This window comes from Sinocyclocheilus anshuiensis, unplaced genomic scaffold (genome assembly GCF_001515605.1).
Source record: "Sinocyclocheilus anshuiensis isolate Anshui unplaced genomic scaffold, SAMN03320099.WGS_v1.1 scaffold36, whole genome shotgun sequence".
NCBI classification, from domain to species: Eukaryota; Metazoa; Chordata; class Actinopteri; order Cypriniformes; family Cyprinidae; genus Sinocyclocheilus; species Sinocyclocheilus anshuiensis.
The window spans coordinates 840974-868473 of NW_015554072.1; the positions used below are offsets into that span (position 1 = coordinate 840974).

The 27500-nt window shown below is 35.7% G+C and overlaps 1 protein-coding gene across 1 annotated transcript in view; it reads left to right on the top strand.

Moving 5' to 3' along the window:
• Positions 1–27500, top strand: part of hk2 (hexokinase 2) — a 45859-nt gene that overhangs the window by 5126 nt on the left and 13233 nt on the right. Inside the window, exons 2-10 of the mRNA XM_016460726.1 lie at positions 1834–1996; positions 4170–4318; positions 6569–6688; positions 6784–6879; positions 8691–8790; positions 13921–14104; positions 16609–16770; positions 23260–23493; positions 26505–26809. Of these exons, the coding sequence (XP_016316212.1) occupies positions 1834–1996; positions 4170–4318; positions 6569–6688; positions 6784–6879; positions 8691–8790; positions 13921–14104; positions 16609–16770; positions 23260–23493; positions 26505–26809 (1513 nt within the window). The remainder of the gene's footprint in view (positions 1–1833; positions 1997–4169; positions 4319–6568; positions 6689–6783; positions 6880–8690; positions 8791–13920; positions 14105–16608; positions 16771–23259; positions 23494–26504; positions 26810–27500) is intronic.

Genomic DNA, 27500 nt, shown 5'->3' on the forward strand with positions numbered 1-27500 from the left:
TGTACATTAATGAGGAAAAAAAATTAACTTAAATGATTTTAGCAAATGGCTGCAATATAACAAAGAGTGAAAAATATAAGGGGGTCTGAATACTTTCCGTAGTATATATATATATATATTTATATATATATATATTTATTTAAAGTATATTTCCTTTTGCTGACGTGGTAACCATGTACTTCTAGTGTTAATCAAAGTATCTTACTATATTAAGGCTTTTTATGTTCGCATTGAATCATAATAGTGCATAAATTGTGCTAATTATATATCACTTTTCAAATAAATCGTCGTAATTGTGTTGTTCCTTCAATATTTTTGATGTTCACACTCTCTGGAATCAGCGAGCTTTTAGCCCTGTTAAATCCTATACATCAGTTAACATAGGTTGATTTGTTTACCGTGTGATCTTTGCACCCTGTTTCTTATGTTGGGCAGCTGTGTGGTGCTTTTGTCCCCCTGTGGTGTCAAATGTCATATTCTAGAAACAGCCTTTCAAGTTTCACATCTCACTGTAGTTCTTAGTACTATTTACCAAGACAAACCATTTGTCCTGCTGAGATGGAATAGTGTGACTGTAAATGCTGTCCGCATACTTTTTGTAGGTCCCTAGTAGCTGTATGAATTGTGCCTCAGTATGCTATTTAACTGAGAATCGAACCATTATTGAGCTAAAATTGCAGACAGAATTGGTTCAGCTGTCAATCATTAAACATACTGCCTCAGACCTCAGAGAGAGAGAGAGAGAGCTGCATTTCCTTTACAATCTGGAAAGATGTTGCCTAAAGCGGCTCTTTCTTCATCTAACATAACAGCAATCGGGAGCTTCTCTAATGAAGTCACCATCTGACCTTTGAGTGAAATCTAGTATGGGACATTCCAGCTTCCCTTTCTTGTGAAAGATTTTTCAGCTGGTATCATGACTGTAAGAATAAGCTGATGGTTTCAGATAACTGGCCTTCAAAAAAAGCATTTCTTTGTGATTGGCAGAGCCAGACATTGTGATTACATTTTGAACAAAAAGCAAATTTGTGTCCCAATGTTGTTGTTTTATGCTGATGTATTTTAGCTTTATCTTCGCCCTTCTGCTACAAATATCGAGTTTGTTTTTTCTCATTTTGTGACTACTGCTATGTTTAGAATAGAACTGCTTAATGCCTGTACTAATACACACACACACACACACACACACACACACACACACACACACACTACTCTATAAAGAACATTATTTAAAACTATTTAACAAACATTTCCGACTATAGCTGCACTGTTATGGTCACACTATATTGTGAATATGTTAAGTCATTTGATTATTCAGGGTTTAAAAAAATAATAATTAAAAGAAAAAAAGTTTTTTTCTTTTCAGAATTTTTTTTAGAATATTATCTTAAAAGTTAATGGAAAAAGTCCTGTGAATATGCTCATACCTAAAATATTTCATCAGTTAGAAACTGTTTTGTGTGTGCTCTGAAATGATTTAAAATGACATTTTTTTTCTATTTTGTGAGAAACCTGGGTATTTCATGCTTGCAAAAAAATTATGGAGAGTTAATGTCACGCTGCAAAATTAATATGAGTATAGTATTGTAATCATATTCCATTCCATATATATTTGTATGATAAATATGTATTAGTGGTATTTGTCAATAAAAAGTTTAGTAACATTTAAAAATGGCTATAATTGACTAAACCAGATAATACATTTTGTGTTCCTTAGTAGTACATTTATTTAATTAGATAAAACCAATATAAGTTGAATTTAACAGTAAACTCGAGAATAGATGAAAACTCGAAAATGAGCATCAGATGTTCACCCTTCATTTGTTTTTTCAGGTGGATAAGTTCCTGTATCACATGCGACTGTCAGATGAGAACCTGATGGATGTGTCCAAGCGGTTCAGGAGGGAGATGGATAAAGGACTAGGCAGAGACACTAACCCAACCGCAGCCGTCAAGATGCTCCCCACCTTTGTCCGTTCCACACCTGATGGCACAGGTGATGATGAGAATGAGATTTTGACACATGCTATTTTGATAATGCTTTCGTCATCCGTATAAGACATTTGGGCTTTCCTTTAACAGTCCCAAAAGGTATCTGGACACTTCAGCCACACTTAGAAATGTACAATGGATTCAGGTAAAATAGGCCACTTTTAGCCCAATTTTCAAAAAGTGGCCCTATTGAGCTGAATTCATTGAATTTCAGAGCATTTGAAATGAAAAGAATCTCAAGCCACACCTGTAAACAAATAATGCTAGAGCTTTCCTCTGAACTAACTTCACTTTTCCTTTGACATCCAACCAACTGTTCTCAAGTTCTCACAGGTGTGCACTAGTGTACACTACCATTCAAACCTTGGGTTGAACAAAAAAAGTTTTTTTTTGTGTGTTTTTGAAAGAAGTCTCTTAAGTTTTGCTTAGAACTGTATTGCCTGATATTGTGATTTCTATTGTAATGTAAGAGTTGCTTAAATATCCAATTACTTGAGACGTTTGTATGTGAACAAAATGTATTCAAAATACTTTTAAGTTCTTACTGAAAGGATGAAATACTCCAAGGCACTCGTATAAAGGTAAAAAGTCTTTAATTAACCGGGCTAAATCATTAAAAAGTTAAAAGTGTAGATCTATGCGTTTCGTGTAGCCAAAATGCATAATCTACACTTTTATCTTTTTATTTAATGATTTAACCCGGTTAATCAAAGACTTTTTACCTTTATTTGAGTGCCTTGGAGTATTTCATCCTTGCAGTTTGATAATTTACCTCTAATCATCCAGAGCACCGGTGGTTACGTGAATAGACCAGTGCAGCATTCTCAGCTTTTGTTACTTTAAGTTCCTAATATTACTGAGAAAAAACAATAAGCGAACAGAGAATGTGTGTAATATTGTGAATGGCAAAGTGTTCATATCCTGCGGGAATCTGGTTCCGTGCAGGTCAAGTCATGGGTGGAGGTATATTGTTGTCAGCATCTTATGAAACACATTGTTCTGTCCTAGAAGTGTCCCTGTTGTTGCGAGATGAAGAAATTATTGATCCAGCTCTCCAGTTGTGGTATTATCACCGGTCACTGTTGATGTGTGTGTGTTTGTCACAGTGACCGACATCAACCCGATTCTGTCACTGGCGTCTGAGGGTGTTTTACTGTGCACGCGGGATGAGACAATGTCTCAAACAGGGTGTGAAAAGAATAACTGTACTCTGGTTCCTGGAAAGAATGCCTGCTCACAGAAATGTAGTCATGTGGGTGTGAGCCACAAAACGGTGGTAGGAAGTATTGCCAAGGGAACGATGCTGATCTGTGAGACCAAGGTGGATACGTGTTCAAATGGATGTTTTCAATCGCAGCTTACTCAAGGACTTTATTCTCATGTTGTGAGCATTGAGATGTTCCTCTTTGCTTAACTTTTGCTGAGATTAGTGTGGCTGTAGATTTACGCAACTTTTTTTCTCACAAAAGATTTAGTTTACAGTGTTTTGGTTTTTATTGTGTCGTTTTAAAGTGAGATCTCAGGGTTGTGCGCATGAAGCCTGATGTTGTACTGACATTGCACAGTATTACAAGGGAGAAGGTCTCATCAGTGCTAACAGACATCTGCCCTCACCTTGTTAGTTCAACAAACTCTTTCTAAAAGACCTTTAAAAATGGAAAGTCAGGTGTGTCAGGCATAGAAAAGCATGCAAGGACTAGTTCTAAAGAGGTCATATCATGAGAAAGCAAAATTCCCTTGATCTTTGGAAATTCACTGAGGTTACAGAAATCTGAACTTCCTCCCTAGTCTGAAAATACTTTTTATTGAAATTAAGTTGCAAATACTCATTTTGAAACCGATTATTAGTACATGAACACAGAGACCAGATATGAACAGTGTCTAGACATAACCGACTGTTAACAACAATACCCTCCAAGACAGTATTTTGACATTATTTTTGTGTGTTTGTCAATTCAAGCACAAGTAGACACGAAAGAGAACTCAATTCGCGGTTCGCGCGGACCATCAGTCAGAGATTCGACTCTCTGGTGCGCGCTTGGAGTGTGTTTGTTGGAAAATATGAATGTTGTAAAATTGAGGTTATTGTCAGAACTTTACAACTTTGTTCTTGTGATGCTGTCTTTATTTTCAAAAGCTGTTCTTTTAATATAAATTTACATTTGATTTGTTTGTAGAAACGGGCGACTTCCTTGCCCTGGACTTAGGAGGAACAAATTTTCGAGTTCTGCTTGTCAGAGTGTCTAGTAATGGAAAACAAAAGGTGGAGATGGAAAACCAGATCTACGCCATTCCAGAGAACATCATGAGGGGCAGTGGGACAGAGGTGAGGAGTGAGTGAGTGTGTGTGCGCGCAAACCTGTTTGTGTGTTTTTGTGCCTTTCTCGCTGTAGATCTCATTCATTAAACATGGTATGCGCATATATATATATATATATATATATATATATATATATATATAGCCATTATCATTTATATTTAAAGGGATAGTTCACCCAAAAATGAAAATTCTGTCTTCATATACTCACCCTGGTGTTGTTCCAAACCTGTATGGCTGACTTTGTTTTGTGGAACATAGAAGATATTGAGAAGTATTTTTATATATTTTTGTCTTTTTAATTATGCATTATAAATAACTTTGTCTTGTAGTCTGGATTCATCATTGTCAAGTTTAAAGCACAATCAAGTATTTAATAGTAGATACATGTACAATGTGTGCTTTCTTAATTGCAAATTGCAATGTTGACTGTATGAACATTCTCCAGTTGTTTAATCTGAGAGTGAAGATATAGAAATTGAATTTATTAAAGGGGTCATATGATGCTGCTAAAAAGAACATTATTTTGTGTATTTGGTGTAATGAAATGTGTTTACGTGCTACATACTGCGCATCCATTGAGTACATGACTTGATCCATTGAGCGCATCCAAATAGTACAGATCGCTTGACTGAGAGTGAAACTCTCAAGCGCTCAGTCAGCGTGTTTATCGAGTGGAAAATCTGTGTTGAACGCCTCTCACACACACATACTGGCGTGTAAAATCTAAGAATTTAGTAGCCAATGGCTAATGTTAGACAGTATTTAGTCGCCCAGAGTAAGATTTAGTCGCATTTGCGAGTGATTTACTCTCAATGTAGAGGGTTGCTTTGCGTGAACATTTGGGCGGCGTTATGCAAATCTTCCCACATAGTGAGGTAGATATGTGGGGGCGTGTTGGAACGAGCCGTTTTAGGTAGGCGTGGTTGACTCTTAACTTTTATAAAGAATATCTCTTTGGATTTGAGACTTTAATCTTTGCAACTTTACAGATCTTCTTTATGCACCAAGAGCTTGTAACACTCCAAAGAGAAAGGAAAAATTTAAATCGCATCATATGACCCCTTTAACATTTCTGTCATATTTCATTTTCATTACAGTATAAGATATATTGAATGCTTTTGCTCTCACTTGCAGCGCAGAACACCATCTGTCTGCATAAAATTACCAACTTAGACAAAGCCCAAATGAATGAACACATTGTGCGTCATGTTGCCATTTTATTGCACATTATTTTTTCTACACTTGTTCACTGTTTAAAACAGCTTTTAACACTTGAGCACATTCCATATGGTTAAATCCTAGATGTATAAAACAGACGGTCTTTATTTCGTTTTATATCTTCATATTTAAGTCTGTTTCATTTCTATCATGAGACATAAATATGCTATAGTTATGCAAAGAATATCTTATTTCCCTGATAAATGGCGGTCATTTATCTATTATTCATTTAGCAAACAATATAAAGCAATTTGAGATGCTACAATAAACTCTTCAGCATAATAATCAAATAAATTGTCATAAATCTAAGTAATAACTAAATAAACGGACTGTCGTGCATAAAAGTGTGTTTTGGGTGGCTGGGAACTGAAACATGCCTGGTTTAAAACCAAACCAATGTTTTCTCACATACTTCATCCATACTCTCTGTGCTAGTCTGGCAGTGAACATGTCCTTTAGCCTCCGCAGTGAAGACTGTCTGGACTTCAATCATTGCAATTCGATCACAAGACTCCTTTATAAGTGTGCATGACCTGGAGGTGGAAGGTACAGTTGGAACCCAGCTGGCAGAAGATGATGAGTTGCACCTGGTTCCTCACAGCCTATGGCATTATGGCTTTATAATTTCAACGTGTAATGCCTAATTTGAGGAGACTGCACCTCATGTTGATTGACAGTCCCCTTTGGATTTTCCCATGGACGCTTTTCACTTTCAAGAGCTTCTCTGATGCTTGTTTCCATTTTAGTTTAACCTGAAGAGCTGTTCATTTAAAAAAAACAAAAAAACAGTCATACCTGATGTAATCTGTGCTTATGATTCTGTAGCCTCTGAAATGTTTCATACTTGTGAGATGAAAATAACACCTTTGACCAACTTGCACATGATATTTTTGGTTCTTCTGATCTACCTAAGTAGACCATATGCTTTTTGGCATGAGACACTTTTGAATGTAATGAATCCTTAATCTAAGTTAAGAAATGTATTTAAATCAGTCTTAAAATTAATCATGTCATTTTTTTTGTTCTTTTCTTTTCCAGCTCTTCGATCACATAGCTGAATGCTTGGCCAATTTCCTTGAAAAATTGGGCATCAAAGACAAGAAGCTGCCTCTTGGCTTTACCTTTTCATTTCCTTGCCAGCAGACCAAACTAGATGAGGTGAGATGAGAAGGATTAAAGGGAAACAAACACTAAACTTAGCAGCTCTTCTGTCAGAATGTCATGTTTCCATGGTTGCCCTTATTTCTGTACAGAGTTTTCTGGTGTCTTGGACCAAAGGTTTTAAGGCGAGTGGAGTGGAGGGGAGAGATGTTGTGGGCCTGTTGAGAAAAGCCATCAAGAAGAGAGGGGTGAGTGTAATGAGTGTGTTATGCTTTTATATTCACAAGCTACTGGTTTTAGTCTTTCTAGTATAGTGAAATGACTAAGGCAAAAGCTTCTTTATATATGTATCTATATATTAAAGAAAAGCCATCAAGAAGAGAGGGGTGAGTGTAATGAGTGTGTTATGCTTTTATATTCACAAGCTACTGGTTTTAGTCTTTCTAGTATAGTGAAATGACTAAGGCAAAAGCTTCTTTATATATGTATCTATATATTAAACTTGAATCCACTGATAGATGCAAATACTCAGTGGTAGTATTTACACTACTGTTCAAAAGTTTGGTGTCAGTGAGATTGTTTTTTTTTTCTGAAACAGAGTATTGCTTGTTTTAATACCAGGTGTAAACGGGGCCAATAATGGAGTGAGCATGTACAAACGTTCCAGAAGAGAACAGCGAGAAAATAATTATTAGATTATTCAGAATTGAAGCATGTGAATTTCCTTTTTGGAATAAAGGCTAGAAAATGTACATTAATCAGTGATATCTGGTGTGGATTCACCACTTGGTCCTCACGTAAAGTTAATAAATGCATGGGAATTCTTACGTGTGAATCATGGAGGGTGTTGTTGTTTTGTGAGTTTCTTAAGATATTTCTGAGAACAAGGACTTGATGTTGTGTGTCACAGTGGAAAAAGTTGTCTGTTCGCAATTCCATTCATCTCAATGCCACTTACTTGGCAGATGCAGGAAGCAAACTATTTGAATTCTGCTCTGACTGCATAAAGACTTTTTTGAGCCAACATTTATGTGATTAATTATGCTATAGCCACAGGAAAATGATTTCATGACAAAAACTGATATGTTAATGGTACCACAAGAACATGCAAAATTTGAATTAATTCAATAGAGAAATAATTAAATTGAATTAATAAAACAATAATGTTATTTTTATAAATAAATAATACAAATAAAATGAATAATTATAATTGTTATTATTATTAAAATATATAATAAATAATTGTTTTATTACCTCCATAAGGTGAATTTTACAGAATCTACCAGCAGGGGTTAACAGGGCCATGCTAACCAGCCAACACTCAAGTCCATTTTGTTTTTAGCATCACCCTTTAGCCCATTAAAATCGCTGCAACATAGATTCACATGCCTCTAGGGCTGCCCCCAACTAAAGATTTTTCTAGTTGACTAGTAGTCAACTAATCGCACGTTTATATTAATTTCATTACATAAATATATACTGACAGTGGGGAACTAAACTATAATGAGCCTTTAATATACAGCCTATTCCGTGCTCAAGCACACACATAAAGCTTGCCAAAAGTAATGACTGTGTTGGGAAATACAGCAAGGAGATATTTTAATCATGTATTAATAAATTAGTGTTTTCTGTTGTCGATGTCGGCTGCAAAGATGAAGCTGACGATGCTGACTCATCTCCGCAGTACAGTGGATGTACCTCTAGAGAAAAATCGACCTTTCATATGGATTACATAATGAGAGAGAATTTGTTCTTTTAAAAATTAGACGTTTCAAGCTTTCTATAGATATATTTCTCATGTCTGTCAGGCATAGACTATTATGTTGAGTTTTGGTTCATTTTTTTGACACGTGTCAGTTCACAGAGACCGAGACGTCAGAAAGTGCATCCTTTTTTTTTCTTCTTATTTTTACAAAAGCACAACGTCTTGTAACATTTAGTCGACTATTAGGGGCACAGCCCTACATGCCTCATTAGTTTATTTGACCTTTCGTAAGTGTTTCAGCTTGGTTCAAAATAGCAAACAAGTACCAGCATTTTCTTTTTTTTATCTCTACAGGACTTTGACATTGACATTGTGGCTGTGATCAATGACACCGTTGGCACCATGATGACCTGCGGTTATGACGACCATCACTGTGAGATCGGCCTCATTGTCGGTGAGTCACTGTCTTACATTTGCACTTATATGCTAGCTGAGATCAGTGGGAAATATCAGCCAGGGTGGCGGTGATATTGTCAGACGTGCTTGCTGTGAATGAAAGGTGCTTTATTCAAATATAGACCTTTTGTTCTGTCATTTGTTTTGGTTATTGGTTGTGGGAATATTAGAGCACACATTTCAGGCTTTTTATTGCCGCTTCAGGCCTATTATTATGGCCTAACAAAATGATTTTGGCGGCGTCTTCACAATGCTAATTCTCACACTCCTCTAAATGAACTAATTGTTTTGATTCATGTTCCCCAATAGTGTCAGATACGTGTAATTATAGAGGCTAGAGCAGATGTCCCTGAGTCTTTCACACAACTTGATTTGCCGTGCACAGTCTCAGTTATTACACTCTCTAATTTGTACATGATTTTAACACTTTCTCACATTAGATGACAAATACAGAAGGCTAAATTTATAGTTGTATGTGGAAATACAGCCAAAGTTCTTTTAGAGCAAACACAGCTGCAGTGAAGCTTCTTTTTTCTTTTTTTTTTTGAAAGAAATTAATTATAATACTTTCTATAAAGTTCTGTTATTTTGAACTTTCTATTCATTAAATAATCAAACGGTGGCATGATTCTCACAATACATATATAAATAAATTAATTAATTCATGAATTAATAAAATAGGCTGCAACTGTTTTCAACATTGATAATAAGAATTGTTTTACCAGATCAGCTGAAATTCAGCTTTGCAATCACAGAAATAAATTACATTTAAAATGTATTAAAAATAGAAAACAGTAAAAATATTTCAAATACTGCACATTTTCTTTTATAACAAAAGAAAAAAATATTAAAATATAGGGGTGTAACGATAAACATATTTTCAGTACGAGTCTTTCAGTTTGGTACGCATGTGTACCGAACAAATACAGCATTGTTTTAACCACTGCACAAGTGGAACTTCGTTGAAAACTTCCAGTTTTATATATTGTTACTTTTGATAAGAAACAAAGTCTCATCTCTCACGCTCTTTGATGTGGTGCGACAGATCGCTGTATAAACGCCTCAGTTCAAATGGCAGCGCGATCATCTCTTCCTCTTTACTACTAGTTTTAACGCGAAAAAAACATGAATGAACATCTTTTGTAATTGTTCAATCAGTCTTTCCACCGTGGAAAGACATCAATAAAACAGCTCGTAAACAAAATGTCACGTAGCATTTCATTTAAAGCTCGTTAGTTCGCTATAAATGATGTCTAGAGAAGAGCATTTTGTGAAATATTCGACTATATACTCATTATATTTTACTTTGCCTGTTAGTGATGACTTAATTATTCAATGCGTTTAAATAAATCTGTTATGAAACAAGTCATGACAGCCACTGCATATATTTCAACAACAAATAGAAATGTTATAATTTAGAAGTTAATTTAAAAATTAACTTTTGCATTGTGCAGTTTACATGTTTGCATACAATTTTTTTTTTTTTCAAAGTTGTGTACACTGTAAAAAATAGACTGTTGAGAATACTTAAAAAAAGTAAGGCAACTTGATGCAGTAAGACTTTTGATTTGTCTCAATTCTTTTATAGTTCTTCTAAGTAACAATACTGCGTTCAGCCAACCTAAATTTCTTTGTTCATGCAATGATGATTGTCTTATTTTGCCAATAAAGTTATTCTTGTCACAGCAACTGAAACAACAAGTACTGTTGTTGAGTAAATTTATTATTTTCTGTTTCCTGGATGAAAAAAAAGAATGTGTAAATAGTCACCACATTACCATTTTTATGTCTATTTACGCATGACAAACTAGGACTTATTTCTTTATCAGTTTATGTCATTAAAAATTATAATGATGGTATCAAGAACATAATGAAATGTTATAAACCACAATGGTCAACATTGTCTTTGTTTATAAAGCATCCTACAAGACTAAGATATCCAGAATATAGATTTAAGTGGTTGAACATACTCTAGGCCTCAATAATTGACACACAAACCTCACGAACAGTGGCAATCAACAAATGTAAAAAAAGATGAGCTCTTTAAATCACTGCACAACAAACAACTAACAATAATGACAAAACAACAACGAAAAAGTTTAAATGAAACCAGAAAACAGCAAAACAATAACCCTATAACAGTATCTGCATAATTTATTCATGCTGCAATGCATGCTGGGAACTCACAAAGCCTTAACTTTTCAGCAATATAAAATTCTTTGTTCAGACAACTCTGTTTGACTAGTTGGGACAACATTTGGGGTCTGACAAAGGTTTTTATGTTCAATTCTGTTGGTCTAACAAGGATTTTTTATGTAGTTTCAAGAAAACTGCTAGTATTTGAGACTCAAAAGGTTTCGTAAGCTGGGAAATATGCAGTTGCATTTTTTTTTTACACTGTATTGATTATTATATTTAAAAATAAATAGAAATAAAATTAAATTTGAGGTTGGTTCTTTGTTAATTGTAACCTTATAGTAATGTAAAAGGGCTCCCTATAGTTTAAAGCAGAAGCTGAGGTAGATTTTTATTCCTAAGAAAATTTTTAATTATAATTGAATTATTTAAAGAGCAATTTGTTCAGTAATCGACCGTTTAATAAAAAATGCAATTTTATGTTTAGTTTTTCCCCACGCTGTACCTAAACCATAACGAACCGTGATGTATAAACCGAGGAACGTACCGAACCGTTATGTTTGTGTACCGTTACACCCCTATTAAAATGTTTTACATAACCGTTTTAATGCCAAATTTAAGTGTATAATGTGTAAGTGAAATGTTTATTAAATTGATATTTAATAAATAATAGGAACTTAACATAACAAGAAGTCTGTACTTAATCATGATTACTATCATGCAAATGGAGAAAATCCTATATAGCTGGAGGTAGCTGGTTTGTTTTGAATCATAAGACTTTTGAGAGACTACAGTAGGCTTTAGTAGCTGGGTTAATAAAACAAGCTTATCCAAAGCTTACCCTGTCATTTCCCACTGAGACAGACCACTGTTGAGTCTACAATTGAAATATAATTCAACATCGTGAAGATATAATGAAGTCAATTCCCCTGCCTGCACCTTTGAACACAATATTAAGGATTTGCATGAATCTGTTGAGTATGTGCTTTTCATAGTGCTTAGAAAACCAACAGGCTGTAGTTTTAAAAAGGAATTGCATTGCAGAATATTTGCATTTGCATTCAATCATTGCATTCAAACTGCATTGTAGAGAAAGCAATAAAAATATACCTCCCTGACATTACATGGCTTTAAGACATGAGTCGTCTACATCGTCAACCAGTATTATATTCTTAAATATCATTTATGTTTTAGACTCCTACACAGATAAAGCAATAATGTTTCACAATCACAAATCATGAATTGGCTGCACTGCTCAAGCCTTTGTAAGAGTAATAGAAAAAAAGGCATGTTGCATCTGCAGTCTTGGGTTCAGAACAGACCCACCCAACATCCATCATATCTTTGGCATTTTCTTGAACTTCCCAGTTTGTTATCTGCTTTAGTAGTAGTTCAAATACGCAAAGCAAAGACAACCGATAGCAGTCATTTTTATCATGGAACGTGATGATGGATTTGTACCACTTCACTTGGCTAGACATTTCAGTTACTCTGGTTTCTTCCCATTGGATAAGAGACTATCAGATGATATTTGTTTGAAGTATAGTTCAGTGAAAATATCATATACAAAGCACAGATTACAGATATGTTATCCTTTAAAAATACAGTTAAAGGAAATGTAACTCCAAAAAGAAAATAGTCACTATTTACTCTCCCTCATGTTGTTTCTTGCTGGCTTTAGTATCTACTTTGCCATTCCTTAACGTGATCCTAAACATTAAAAAGCTCTCTGGCCTCAACATGCATCGTGGCTTTGTCATTGCAGGACAGATTTAGCATGTTGACGGGTTTCATACATAATCATTCATACATAATAAAATTGAACACTCCCCTTTCTTTTGTTGCTCATGTGCGTTGGCTGCTGCAGAGACTGAGTATACTTAATTTATAATAAGTCACAAAGAGCTCCTTTACCACCAAAGATTTGACATTGCACTGTAGAGATATCAGAGCTCCTGCATGAATATTTTATATAGTTACACAAGCCTGTATATCAGATTTCTTAATGCTACGTCAAAACAAAAAATGAATTTGGACAAATCTCAGGAAAGGAGGAGGTATTGATTCCCACAGTCATGGAGAATTTTACCATTTTGAATTTCCAAGCCTCTTGAGAAATGTAATGCTGTGTTGAAAAGTTATGAAACTGTATATACTATAGTGTGACGAGTGGGGGCGGGGCCGAGAGCCATGGGAACGGAGCGAGGCCGGTGGAGTAATTGATAATGAGCGACTGCCACACACAAAACACAAAAAAAAGTCCAGGCCTGGTCCTCTCTCGTCTTTCACTGTCGTCACTTCTCCTTTTATCCTTCCGGAGCTCCTCCGTGGGACTCGAGACCGGTGAGTGGTGCAGGTGTCGCTCATTATCAATTACTCCACCGGCCTCGCTCCGTTCCCATGGCTCTCGGCCCCGCCCCCACTCGTCACATATAGTTTATGTGAATTTCTGATTATGCTCTGCATGGAGTCTCAGGAAGCTCAAACCTGCATTGAACCACATTCAAATCTCAGGTCTTTTTTTCTCTTTGTGGAGACATTTATACATAAGCATGAATCTCCTATACATATGAATGAGAAATAATCTCCAGCAATCCCTATGAAATCCTTTTAAAAATACTTATACATTAATCATGAACTACTTGAAAATGGAGATTTCATGGAAATTCATTGGTCAAAAAGGGTGGGAACCCTTTTTGGAGTGTCTCAGTGTGGGTCATTTCTCTTAAAGTAATGTTAAGCACAGAACTTGAAAACCGCTAGTTTAAAAGTCTGGAAAGGAAACACATGGCTTGAAAATAATAAATAAAAGCGGAAGAGACTTATTTGTGTATTTATTTATTTAAAATAAAATAGCTTTTATAGCTTTTACTAATCTGCTGATGTGACTCTTAGTTTCATGCTATGACATTTTAATTTATTTATATGTGTAAAACATGTTTAATGTGGGTGGTGTTATGGGTTTGTAAACAAATCGCGGTGTGTTTTACAGGGACGGGCACCAATGCGTGCTACATGGAGGAGATGCGGCACTTGGAGCTGGTGGATGGTGATGAAGGTCGTATGTGTGTGAACATGGAGTGGGGTGCGTTCGGCGACGACGGCGCCCTGGATGACATCCGCACTGAATTCGACCGGGAGATTGACGCTGGGTCCCTGAACCCTGGCAAACAGCTGTGAGTGACAGTCCTGCACCTGACAGTTAGTGCCACTCCTGACAGTTCTTTTGTTGACACAAAAAGCCATTGAAGCCCTTTTCCCTAGAGGCCAGCTGTGTCAGCCGGTTGTTCTACTAGGCAATTACAGAAGAAGGTACAAGGTTGTCACCATGGTGACACCAAGTACACAGGCATTCTTGCGTACGTGTTCATTCCAAGAAGGCGAGTGTGAACAATTTTAGGAAGACCATATGTTACTGCTGCGATAGCTAGAAACAGTCATGAAATAAACCAAGGGTGCCCAAACTCGGTCCTGGAGGGCCGGTGTCCTGCAGAGTTTAGCTCCAATCCCAATTAGTCACACCTGAACCAGCTAATCAAGCTCTTACTAGGCATACTAGAAACTTCCCAGCAGGTGTGTTGAGGCAAGTTGGAGCTAAACTCTGCAGAACACCGGCCCTCCAGGACCGAGTTTGGGCACCCTTGAAATAAACTCTTGCGCCATCATTAAAGGGATAGTTCACCCAAAAATGAAAATTTGATGTTTATCTGCTTACCCCTAGGGCATCCAAGATGTAGGGGACTTTGTTTCTTCAGTAGAACACAAACGAAGATTTTTAACACAAACCGTTGCAGTCTGTCATTCTTATAATGGAGGTGAATGGAAATCACGGCTTTGAGATTAAAAAAAAAACATACACAAACAAAACCAAATTAAACCCTGCGGCTCGTGACGATACATTGATGTGTAAAAACACAAAACCATCGGTGGACCATTGAAATAGACCATTGACACTCCCAATTGAGATTGTAGATAGAGTGTCAATGGTCCATTTGAGAGATAGGTTGGGTTAATGCACTTATAAGTCTGCGATCTGCCGTAAAGCAAGAAGAAGAAGATGCGTCATGCGCCGGCTGTTGAGAACGCGCTCAGGACAGTTCGGACATTGCGGTGAATCAGAGGTAAAAAAACGATATAAATACTGTTCAGTTTCTTGCACAGACCGATCGTTTCATGTCTTTACACATCAATGTATCGTCACGAGCCTCAGGGTTTAATATGGTTTTGTTTGTGTATGTTTTTTTGACTCTCAAAGCCGTGATTCCCATCCACTAACATTATAGGAGTGACAGACTGCAACGGTTTGAGTTAAAAATCTCTGTTTGTGTTCTACTGAAGAAACAAAGTCACCTACATCTTGGATGCCCTGGGGGTAAGCAGATAAACATCACATTTTCATTTTTGGGTGAACTATCCCTTTAACTGTGCATTAGCCTGCTTTTCTGTTCAGAACTCATGGGCCTCGAGAGTTTTAAAGCTGCAGTTCCTGACCCTAGTCATATTGACTCCACAGGCGCTTTAATTTTGAGGGTAAGAAGCAGCACTTTGAAAGCTTTAAAAATGCAGAAGTGTAATCAAATACTATGATTCCCTGAGTGCTTGTTGCTGAGCTTTCTAAATGCCCTCAGTGGTGGAGTATGGCAATTGATTGCCTTATTGGATTTGCACATGCACAAACCAATAATTCAGGACTGATAAAGTAGCTTTGAAACCTCTTGCTTTTCCCCCAGAGATCCTGGATTCAAAAGATCAATGGGAATATGCTGTTTCTTTACAGTTGCAAGTCAGTGTTATTGTTCTCTTGCATACCCTGCTCCCTGAGACGATGAATGTTTAGACTGTGTCCAGATCGAGTACTGTCAACATTTTCCTTTTCCCATAAATAAGAACTCTAACAGCAATGTGATGATATGGACTCAACAGTCATTTACTGTACCTTTATCCAGTTTATTTATACCAGTATATAATGGACCAGGGTCAAGGTCCCCCCCTTAATTTTCCTTCATAACTGACAGGCTTCTACAAATCTACCTACTTTCGTGTGCAAGTATCGTTTTATAATACCATTTAAAAGTTTGTGGTTGGTAATCTCTTTTAAAAATGTTTTTGAAAGAAGTGTCTTATGCTCATCAAGGTTGCATTTATTATTGTGCTATTCAAAAATTCAGTAATTTATATTTTGAAATATTAATTTAATAATTTTAAAATGTAATTTATTCCTGTGATGCAAGGCTGAATTCTAAGAAGAAATGTTCATTGCATGTTCTAAAGCTTTAAAATCCAAATTTTTTTTCATATTTTTGTCACACTTGCTGCCAGCCTTATAGCCGAGATAAAATCTTGTTGCGAGTGACCCCAGTCTCCTCTATATTAATTACTTTCAAGGACATGTCTCCAGATAATAATCATCATTTGTGTGAACATACCACCTCCTCCTTTTTTCACAAATATTTCCCACACCCCTGATTACAGGGATAGTCCCATGAAGAAACCTGGGCTTAAGTATCTCACTCAAGTGAAAAATGATGATTGGGGATCTCTCCAGTTCACGGGTTGCCCCAGCGTGGGATCAATAACCTCTAGGCGACCGTTGCCCCATACGTCACACTGCATCATGACATACATGTTCATCATGTTCATCGACCTGACTCTACGTGCTGCATTTTTTGTTTTTGTGCAGGTTTGAGAAGATGATTAGTGGGATGTACATAGGGGAGCTGGTCAGACTCATTCTGGTGAAGATGGCCAAAGACGGTCTGCTGTTCCAGGGACACACCACTCCAGATCTGCTCACCACTGGCCACTTCCAGACTTCCTTTGTCTCTGCCATGGAAAATAAAAAGTCAGTACCTTTTTGTGCTTGTGTGTTTCTTGCCATACTAAAATGGCAGTAGAAGTAAGCTAAATCTGATAAAGTTAATGAATAAAATAGCTAAAACCTGTTTTTAAAGGAATAGGTCACCCACAAATTTAAATTTGATTTGGAGAAATGTATCATTCCATCACTTGGTCACCAATGCAGTGAATGGGTGCCGTCAGAATGAGAGTCCAAACAGCTGATAAAAACATCACAATAATCCACAAGTAATCCACACCACTCCAGTCCATGTTAAACATGTTTAATTAATTGCATACTTTAAGAGTCAACTTTGACTTTTCTGGTATACCATGGTGCTAAAGTGGCACAAGTATGAAAATCCATGTTATATACCCTTGTAGCATTTCAAAAACATAACCTAAAAAAATGCTTTACCTAAATGCTTTATTATTATTTATTATTATTTTGTGCAATAAACACTTTATTGTCAGGTTAGGGTTTAGCATTAATGTTGAACTAAGTTTTAAAAACAGAAAAAAAATTGTTAGTGACAGTTCTCTGGAAACTTCCCCAGAACTCCGTAATACTGAGTTAGTACTGTAACTTTCAGTGCCTTAAAATGGCGATCAAGCCATTTCTGCCTCATTAAATGGAGACCTCATCATGATGACCGATAGCTGGAAGTCAGTGCAGACCTGTTTCACTTCATCAATTAACTACCCCATATTTAGTTCTTTCTCCAGCAAACCGAGCAGTTGAGACATCCGTGGGAGAACACCTGTGGTCTCGACAGAAATGACATGCTTCTCAAAAATACTGGCATGGGCTTATCGTATTGTCAGACCCGCTGTTGGTTCACAGACTGAGCACATTTGTGCTATGAAACAGAGTTCAACTTTTCTTGTGGGTTTAACATTATGAAACTTGTTCAGATCTCAGACTTTTTGGAGTTGGAAGTCAGCACATCTGTGTGTTAATTGAAATCCCAAACTATATTTTATTTATTTTTATTTACCTTTATTTAACCAGGAAATTAAAATCTCTTGAGATTTAAAATCTAATTTACAAGAGGTCCTGGCCAAGATAGGCAACACGTTTAGTTACACATAAAACAAAATACATTTGTTTACATACACAGAAACACACAAATCACTCAAAACATTTACAATCAGGTGACTACAAATAGATCCTTTAAAATACATTTAAAATAATTTAGTGATACCAACTCTTTTAAGCATAACTTATCTTGTAGTTGATTCCAATCAAATGGAGCAGCATAACTAAATGCCCGTTGACCCATATTAGTACGAACTTTAGGGATGCTTAAAAGATATTAGTTTTGTGAGCAAAGTCCATAATTCTTTACACCTTTTTGTAAGATATTCTGCTGTAAATACGAAGGAAGTAAACCTAAAATGATTTTATATATAAATAAGTACCAATGCTTAAGTCTACGGGATGACAACGCCGGCCATCCAACACGAGAGTACAATAAACAATGATGAGTAAGGGCTTTTGAATTTGTGATGAACCTTAATGCTCCATGATAAACTGAATCCAACGCCTGTAAACAATGCTTAGGTGCCTGCATGTATATGATATCACAATAATCCAACACTGACAAAAATGTAGCTGCTGCTACCAATCTCTTCCTTGCTGCAAAAGAAAGACAATACTTGACTCTAAAAAAAGGCCCAGTTTTGACTTTAATTTTCTCACAAGGTACTGAATATGAGGCCCAAAAGAAAGAGAATCATCAATTAAAAATCCCAAGTATTTATACTTGGATACTACTTCAATCTCCAAACCTTGAAGAGTAGTAATTGCGCATGAGTTTGAAAGTGCAGACTTTCTTTTTGTAAACATCATAAGTTTAGATTTCTCCGCATTTAAAACAAGTTTTAAATCACTCAGTGTATGCTGAACTGCATCAAAATCAGATTGAAGATGACTCACAGCCTGATCCAGTGTTGATGCAGAGGAGTTAATCACCATATCATCAGCGTATAAATTAAAACTTGAATGTGCGAAATTATTCCCAATATTATTAATATATAAAATAAATAATAATGGCCCAAGGACCGATCGCTGTGGTACGCCGATATTTACATTCAGAGTACAAGAAGTGAGTCCCTCTATATTTATACATTGAGATCTATCCGATAAGTAATTAACAAACCATCCAACAGTATTTACTGATAAACCTACACTAAGTAGCCTCTGCTTGAAAATTTCATGATCTATGGAATCAAAAGCTTTGGATAAATCGATAAAAAGAGCAGCACTATGGTTTTTATTATCCAATGAAACCATTAAATAATTTAATACTTTTATAACTGATGTGGATGTACTGTTTTTCCCTAAAACCGGATTGGAACTCTGATATGGCATTTTTAGAAGATAGAAATTCTTTTAATTGATCATTCACAAGCGATTCCAAAACCTTTGATAAAATAGACAATTTCGAAATAGGCCTATAATTATTCAATACAGTTGGATCACCTCCTTTAAATAATGGCCGAACATAAGCAGTTTTCCAGATAGAAGGAATTTCATTTGTAGCTAAAGAAAGATTAAAAAGATAGGTTAGTGGTGGCGCAATAAAATCAGCTGCCAGCTTTAAGAAATGTGGATCCAACTTATCTGGACCAGCTTGTTTCCTACTATCTAAAGATTTAAGTGCCTTATTAACCTCTGAAACTGTTACTGGATTAAAATCAAATAATTGGTCTACCTTAAAATGATTTACACTAGAGTAAACAGGTGAGGAATTATCACAGGTCAAATTATTTGACTGATGAAGTGTACCAGTGGCCACAAAATGTTCATTTAAACAATCTACTATTTTAAATGTATCCACAATTGTACATGAATCCTTAATAATACATGACGGAAAATCTGAATTTGATTTACTTCCAATGAGACTTTTTATATTTTTCCAAAAAGTTTTCGAATTATTTAGATTATTAGAAGTTTCTAAAAGAAAGTAGTCAACCTTAGCTTTTCTAATCGCAGCAGTAGACACATTACGCAATTGTCTGAAAATCAACCAATCTTCCTTTAGATTAGTACTTCTGGCTTTAGACCAAGCCAAATTACGTTCTCAAAGTAAATTTGACAGTTTGTGGGTAAACCATACATTATGTCTGCCTTTAACTCTAAACTTTCTAAAAGGAGCATGCTTATTTATAAAACAGGTAAAACTTTCATAAAAATAACTCCATGCAATTTCAACTTCTGGAATGAGATTAATTTTTCCCCAATCAAAATGATATAAATAATGTAAAAAAGCTTGTTCCTTAAAATGTTTCATATCGCGTTTAATAATAATACATGGTTTAGATTTGGGAATTTTTGTATTCCTAATAGTAGCAACTACACAACTGCAAATACAGATGTCATGGAATATTTATGAGGGACATTAGTTATAATTAAATCAATTAAGTGAAGTGACATGTGGCCAAGTATGGTGACCCATACTCGGAATTAGTGCTCTGCATTTATCCCATCCAAAGTGCACACACACAGCAGTGAACACACACCCGGAGCACACCGGCCCTCCAGGACCGAGTGTGGGCACCCCTGCTCTAACCATTAGGCCACAACTTCCCTTTAATGATGAGTTTTCAGGACATTTTAAATTTGGTCTAGTAGGACTATTTACTATCTGAAAAAGATTAATTGAATTACAGTATGTTTTTAGATCATCAGATACTGGTTGCAACCAGTTCCAATTTAAATCATCGATCAGGACTAATTCTTTAGGGTCTAGATCTGATATAATCTGTGTCAAGGAAGATAAGGTTTCATTTACTGCTGAAGGTGGCCTATTGCATCCAACTAAAGTAATATTGCAGGTTTTAGAAACCTCAATATTTAAAGTTAAAAGATCAAATTGATTTTTCACTGATTTAGATAAAAGCATATTTGTATTATATTTAGTTTTAATAAAAACTGCAACTCCACCTCCTCTATTAGATCGATCAGCCCTATAAACATTATAACCGACAATGCTTATGTCCTTATTTGAAATAGAATTTCAAATAGAATAAAACCATAATATCTGCATCAGTTGTATCTGCCCAGATATGTAACATATCCAACTTTGTGAGTAAACTGTGAACATTTAAATGAACAATCCCAAGACCAGTCATTGATTTAAAATCAGCAGGTGTGTTAAAACTTGTGACAACATCAGGACCTGGATTCGGTTGAACATTTCCAGAAATCAAAAGTAACAGTACAATGAGCGCCCTCTGCAGTCTAGATTTCTTGGATAATTTTTCCTCCTTTAAGGTCCTCAAAGAAACAAGAGAACTACCTGGAGTAACAACAAAATTTTCTTGCACAACCATGATTCTCCTTATCAAGTGCACAGAATTTAAGCAACTAAATAAAAAAGAAAATAGTGGAGCACCACTTGTTATGTTTTCTAGCGTGCCCTTTTTCGAACAATTATCAACTGAGCGTGTAGAACTTACATGGAATTGTTCTATTCCGTGAAAACCTCCACTGCAGCTCGTCATAAAGAAGAAAATAAATAATACAAAAAGGAATGATGCCATTTTTTTTTTACTTATTCCTGATCTTAACCCAATATGTTGATGAAAAATTAAAAATGAAAAATGTCCAGTATAATCCCAGAAAACTCTCCCGAAGCAGTTTCAAATGCTGATGATATAATTGTATCTCATGAAATTTATAGGGTTGAAGACTTTTGAAACGATACTGCAAGACGGAGAAACCAAAGTTTAAAAACCACCCTGAACAGTATCATCATATCTTATTTAGCGTAGAGAACATAGCAAAACCTTTATCCAGTAAGGTGCGGTACTCATCAAGGCCAAACGATCTCACATCATGGATCCGAATTATGGAAACGCTCCAGAAGATCCAAAGCCCGTCTTTGTAATCCCTTAAGGTGCAATACTCTTTAAGGCCAAAAGAGATCACATCATAGATCCAGTTGAGAAAGATCCACTTCAGAAAGTCCAAAATCTGACAAGGTCCCTTGTTCAATTTCTAAAACCCTTAGAATTCTACTTTTATATCTAAAAGTAGAGTCTTAAAATTTATAAACAAACGAAAACAATACAAAATTAGACAACCACATGCTCAACAAACACAACAAAAAGACATGCCGCCATCTTGGAATGTACCACATGCTTTCATTATCTACAATATTTGTTAATTGTAGATAATGAAAATATAATTAAATCAGATGCTGAAGTAATAATGTTAGCTTGCATGCACGATCTTGGCATATCTCATCAGTCAAAAAAACTGCGTTTTTAATTTTTGTTACCAAGGACAATATATATATGTCTATGTATATCTACTTTAGGATCCAAAAGTCTGACAACAAGTGGAAATATTTTTTACTTATTACAGATAAGATCAGCATAATGATTTGATTGGAGATTTCAATGTTATTTGCTGCCCTTTTTATTTAACAAGAATAGTACACAGAAACACACATCACAAGGTTTTTCTATAAAACCTAATGACTGATTTCAATCTTGTATGATTAGATCTGAGAATATCAGACTTTTGGATCCATTCAAAAAAGGGTCGGTAAGAATTTTTTGGATTGGTTTTTGAAAGTTTCTTATGCTCACCAAGGATGCATTTATTTGATCACTAATACAATAAAAACAGTAATATAGTGAAATAATGCAATTTAAAATAAATCATTTCTAACTTAATATATGTATATCTGTAATGACAAAACTGAATCTTCAGCCATTAGAAATCATTCAGAAAGAATTCTAAAATGCTGATTTGGTGACAAGGAAATTAATGTTGAAAACGGTTGTGTTGCTTAATAATTTTGTGGAAACCGTGATACATTTTTCAGGATCCTTTGATGAACAATGTTCAAAAGAACATTTATTTGAAATAGAAAATTGTAGGAGTCTTTAAAGGGGTCATATGATGCTTTTTTAAAGATCATTATTTTGTGTATTTGGTGTAACAGAATATGTTGACATGCTTTAATGTTCAAAAAACACATTATTTTTCAAATACTGTACATTATTGTAGGTCCTCTATGCCCCGCCTCTCTCAAACGCTTCGTTTTCTACAAAGTCCCTCCTTCCGACAAGTGCAGTCTGCTCTGATTGGCCAGCTGACCCAGTGCATTGTGATTGGCCGAACACCGCAAGCACTCGTCGGAAATGTAACGCCCCTTACCATAATCGCAAGCTTCATCTTTCAAAATAAATGTAAAGACAGAGCCCGAAAGGGGAGACCCCTTTAATGTCACATTTGATCAATTTTAATGCATCCTCATTGAATACAAGTTTTTAATTCTTTTAATAAAGATTCTATTGAACCCAAACTTTGGAATGATAATGTCCACAAAAAAAAAAAATTTGTCCAAGAAACATTCAAAATATGAAAGTGAACTATTTTGCAACAGCTAAAGACAAGTGATGTTGTACAAGTGTCTGCCCTTAAGGTGATATTCATGCAAACCTCCAAATTCATCAGAAATGACTTTCTCTTCTGCAGGAATAACGAGGGTCTGGTGAGTGCAGAGCAGGTGTTGAGAGGACTCGGACTGGACCCGTCCCCCGAAGACTGCGTGGCCACGCAGCGAGTGTGTCAGATTGTGTCTACGCGTGCGGCCCACCTCTGTGCTGCCACGCTAGCGGCTGTCCTACGGCAGATTCGAGATAACAAAGCCGCAGAGAGATTGCGCACCACTGTCGGCGTGGATGGATCAGTCTACAAAAACCACCCACAGTGAGTCCAGTGTCCAGTACCTATGTGTGCTTTTTGTGGCACTAAATGATTACCATATTCACATACAATGGTATTTACATGGCACTCTAACGTACTTCAAAGAATACCATGGCATGGTGTGGTACCAATGTATCGCAGCTTGAGAAGTGACACCCTGTAAACGTGTATTTGGTTGTTTTTTTTGCGGGTTGTTGAGGAAGTCTTTTTGTGCAGCTTCAGAAGTAATTCTTGAAACAAGATTTACACAAAAAAAAAACATTGTTCTGTTTGCACTTTTACATCTGTTTGACAATCCTAGAAAAACGTTTGTTTACAAATTGGCCAAGAATAATTACTGTGGCATAATTTTAGATGAGGACAGGTTCATTTCATAAACTTGCTGCCGAAAGCCCATCTCACCAATAAAAGATTCTTCCTGGATGTTGTCAGAGAGTTTGGCAAGGCCATAAACGCGCAGCAGGGAGTTGAATTGCTAGGGCTTTTAACAACCACCTGCTGAGACGCGGCTTAATGCATCGATTCCCTCTGATTCCTCAATGACTATGGAAATTGATGACTGAAAAATGGCTGAAAAATTAGCTAGGGATCATCTAATGGGTGCTACGCAACAATATCGCTAGAAGAGAGTTTTGTTCCAGTTGTCTTGTTATATTGGGTCAGCACTACATCTTAGATCGGGGCTGTCCAAACTCGGTCCTGGAGGGCCGGTGTCCTGCAGAGTTTAGCTCCAACCCTAATTAAACACACCTGAACCAGCTAATCAAGCTCTTACTAGGCATAGAAACTTCCAGTCAGGTGTGTTGAGGCAAGTTGGAGCTAAACTCTGCAGGACACTGGCCCTCCAGGACCGAGTTTGGACAGCCCTGTCTTAGATCATGTATATGTATTTATATGGCTTGCAAACTTTGTTTTGTGACATTTCTTTGCAAATCGTGCTTGTCAGTGTTTTAGACTTGTCATGCTGAGGTAGTCTTGGTACTTTCAGTGGGTTAAAACTGACAAACAATTTATGTCGTGTCGTCATTTTTTCTGCATAATGCATATTTATATTTATATAATTGAAATAAAATATATGTATGTATGTGTATTTTATATAAATATGTACATACACACATGTATACATATATACAAAATTTGTAAATTATAAATGGTAAAATTATAATTTACATATAAAATATATAGTAAGTATAAATATTATATAATAATATTTAAGAAATATTTAGTACATGTAAAAATTATACTTTTAAAAGATAAATTGCAGAATTGTACTCTACTTATAAAATGATGTATTTATTGCATGTATTTTGTTTTTAAGCCCTGCTGTGAGACTTCAACAGCATTAAGTTTTCGGAGATGTTTATTTAATAATACTTTCGATAATAACTTTACCTCGGTGCTGTACAGACTACTTATTTGCATGGCTTATGTTTTATGAAATTAAAGCTAACTGCAAGCATCAACTTTAATTAGTTGGTCTATTTTAATCCAGCATGACTTGGATTCACAGCTTTCCTCACCCAGGGTGCTAACTCATGCGTAGAAACACATCACGTTCTGAAAATTTCCTGAAGGTGTGGATGGCACTCTCAGAGACGAGTGTACTTCTCTCTCAAGATGCGCCTGTGTTGATTGGCTGTGTACAAGTGCCACCTCAAGCCAGTCATGTGCACAGACATCATTGAGTGAGCTTCATTTAGGTTGTGACAGGTTTCTGTGGCACCTGCATCTAGAGGCAAATATTCTTTTCTGATTTAAAAGCTCTGGGTTTGTTACGTTGTGAAACGTCAAAAATATGAATGACTTCACACACTGTATGTGAGGCATGAGCTGCAGGTAGATTTAGAGCAAAGTTGACATCTTTTCAAGTTTTGATAGATTTCATTAAAGGGAAAGTCAACAATAACGAGACTGAAATGAATAAATACTCTGTAAAGATTTTACCCCCTATATGCAGATCTACAACAGACATTATGCTTAGTGTAAACATCTTCATTGATTGCAATGGAAGCAATCTAGTTTGTCACATTATCTTGCAGCATGTACGTCCATTGCATGTTAAGAGTTGCAGCTGAAATGGTTTTCCTTAAACAAATGAAACATTTTCTTCTTTTGCCTTTAATTTTTGAGCAAAATATAATCTTTTAGACTTTTTGTTTGCCCCAATATATCTTCATTCCAGTTTCATGTGCTTCTACTAATTTAAATGAGTTATTGAATCATATGTTCTGAAAATAACTCTTCACAGTAAGGAAATTCATGTAATCCTGTTCAAAACCTTTTCAGTATAGTTTTAAAGGACTGATTATAACTTTGTTTTTTGTTATTTATTTTATTTTATAAAATATACATTTTATGTATTTTATTAAATTACGTTGTTATAATTTATTACACTTTTTTAAATAAGATTTTATTTTATTTTCTTTTAAATCAAAATTTTATTTATTAAACTGTATTATAATTTATTAGACTTTTAACATAACCGTTTTATTTTATTTCATAAAAAGTAAATTTAATTTATTAAAATTCATTATTTTGTTTTATGTAATGTAATGTAAGACCAAGGCTTACTTTTTCTACAAAAATGTAAAATGTCATTACCATCACACAAAATGCCACAAATCCACACCACCACACATTATTTCAAAAACCACTTGTAGTCTGATGAAGGCCATGATCAGAACTTCCAGGACATGATAAATGTTTAACGTTCATGCTATTTTTTTTTGATTTTTTTTTTGAATAGTTTAATATGTAATTTGTGTAAGTGAAGAATCACCAAACTACAATTGCAAACATTGCATCACTGCCCAGAGTAGTAATTCTCCGATTTTTAAATGTACCATTCAACCTCCTATTTTGTTATAAACTAACGTTATTTTTTTCCCCTGTGCCCCACCTTTTCCTTCTCCTTTTGTGCATCATTCACCTTTTGCTTGCTTGTTCTTTCTTTGCTTTTGGACCCTTTTCTCTCTCACCCACACACTTGTTTGTTCTCTGGCTTTTTCCTGAAGGTTTGCCCGCCGACTGAATAAGATGGTGCGGTTATTGGTGCCTGACTGTGACGTGCGTTTCTTGCGCTCTGAGGATGGCAGCGGTAAGGGGGCTGCCATGGTTACAGCTGTGGCACACCGATTGGCAAAGCAGCATGCAGAGCGTCAGCGTATTCTGAACACCCTGCGTCTCAGTCGGGATCAACTCCTGGAGGTGAAGAAAAGGATGGAGGAGGAGATGAACCGAGGCTTGGCTAAAAAAACACATGCCACGGCAACTGTCAAAATGCTGCCCACCTTTGTACGCTCCACACCGGATGGAACAGGTTAGAGTGAGAATCACAGAGTTTTAACTTATTTTAATTAACCCAAAATGAAAATTCTATCATCTTTTATTCACCCTCATGTTCCAAAACTACAGAGCCCCTAAAGGGACATGGTGTTGGAAAAAATACAGGGTGGGAGGAAAAGTTTTTTTATTTTTTTTCAAATCTTTTGCATTCCCCCGAGTGAACGCAAAGTATCTCGGGGGAACACAAATATTTTGCGAGAGAATGCAAAAGATTTAAAAAATATTTTTCCTCCCACCCCGTATTTTTCCCACCACCATGTCACTTTATGGGCTCTGTACAAAACAGCGTTTTTTGTGAAAGTAGAAATGTTTTATACCTTTTCCCTTATGTGGCACTTTTCCATAGAGCAACAGTTCATAATGAGCATGAAAGCACCATAATTGTGCTCCAAATGACTCATGCACTATATTCCTGAAGTCATATGTTATATGATATAGGTATACTGAATCATATAATATGATATAGCTAAGTATGAAGAACAGACCGGAAATTACTGTAAACTGTTCAGGATTCAAAAACACCATCATAACATTTATTTATTTATTTATTTAAATTATTTAAAGAAAATGTATATCTTTATTTTGTTTTCTTTTTTCTTAAAGAACTAAACAATCTCTTTCTTTCTTATTTTTTTTTCTTATTATTTTTTTTTTAAATATTTGAA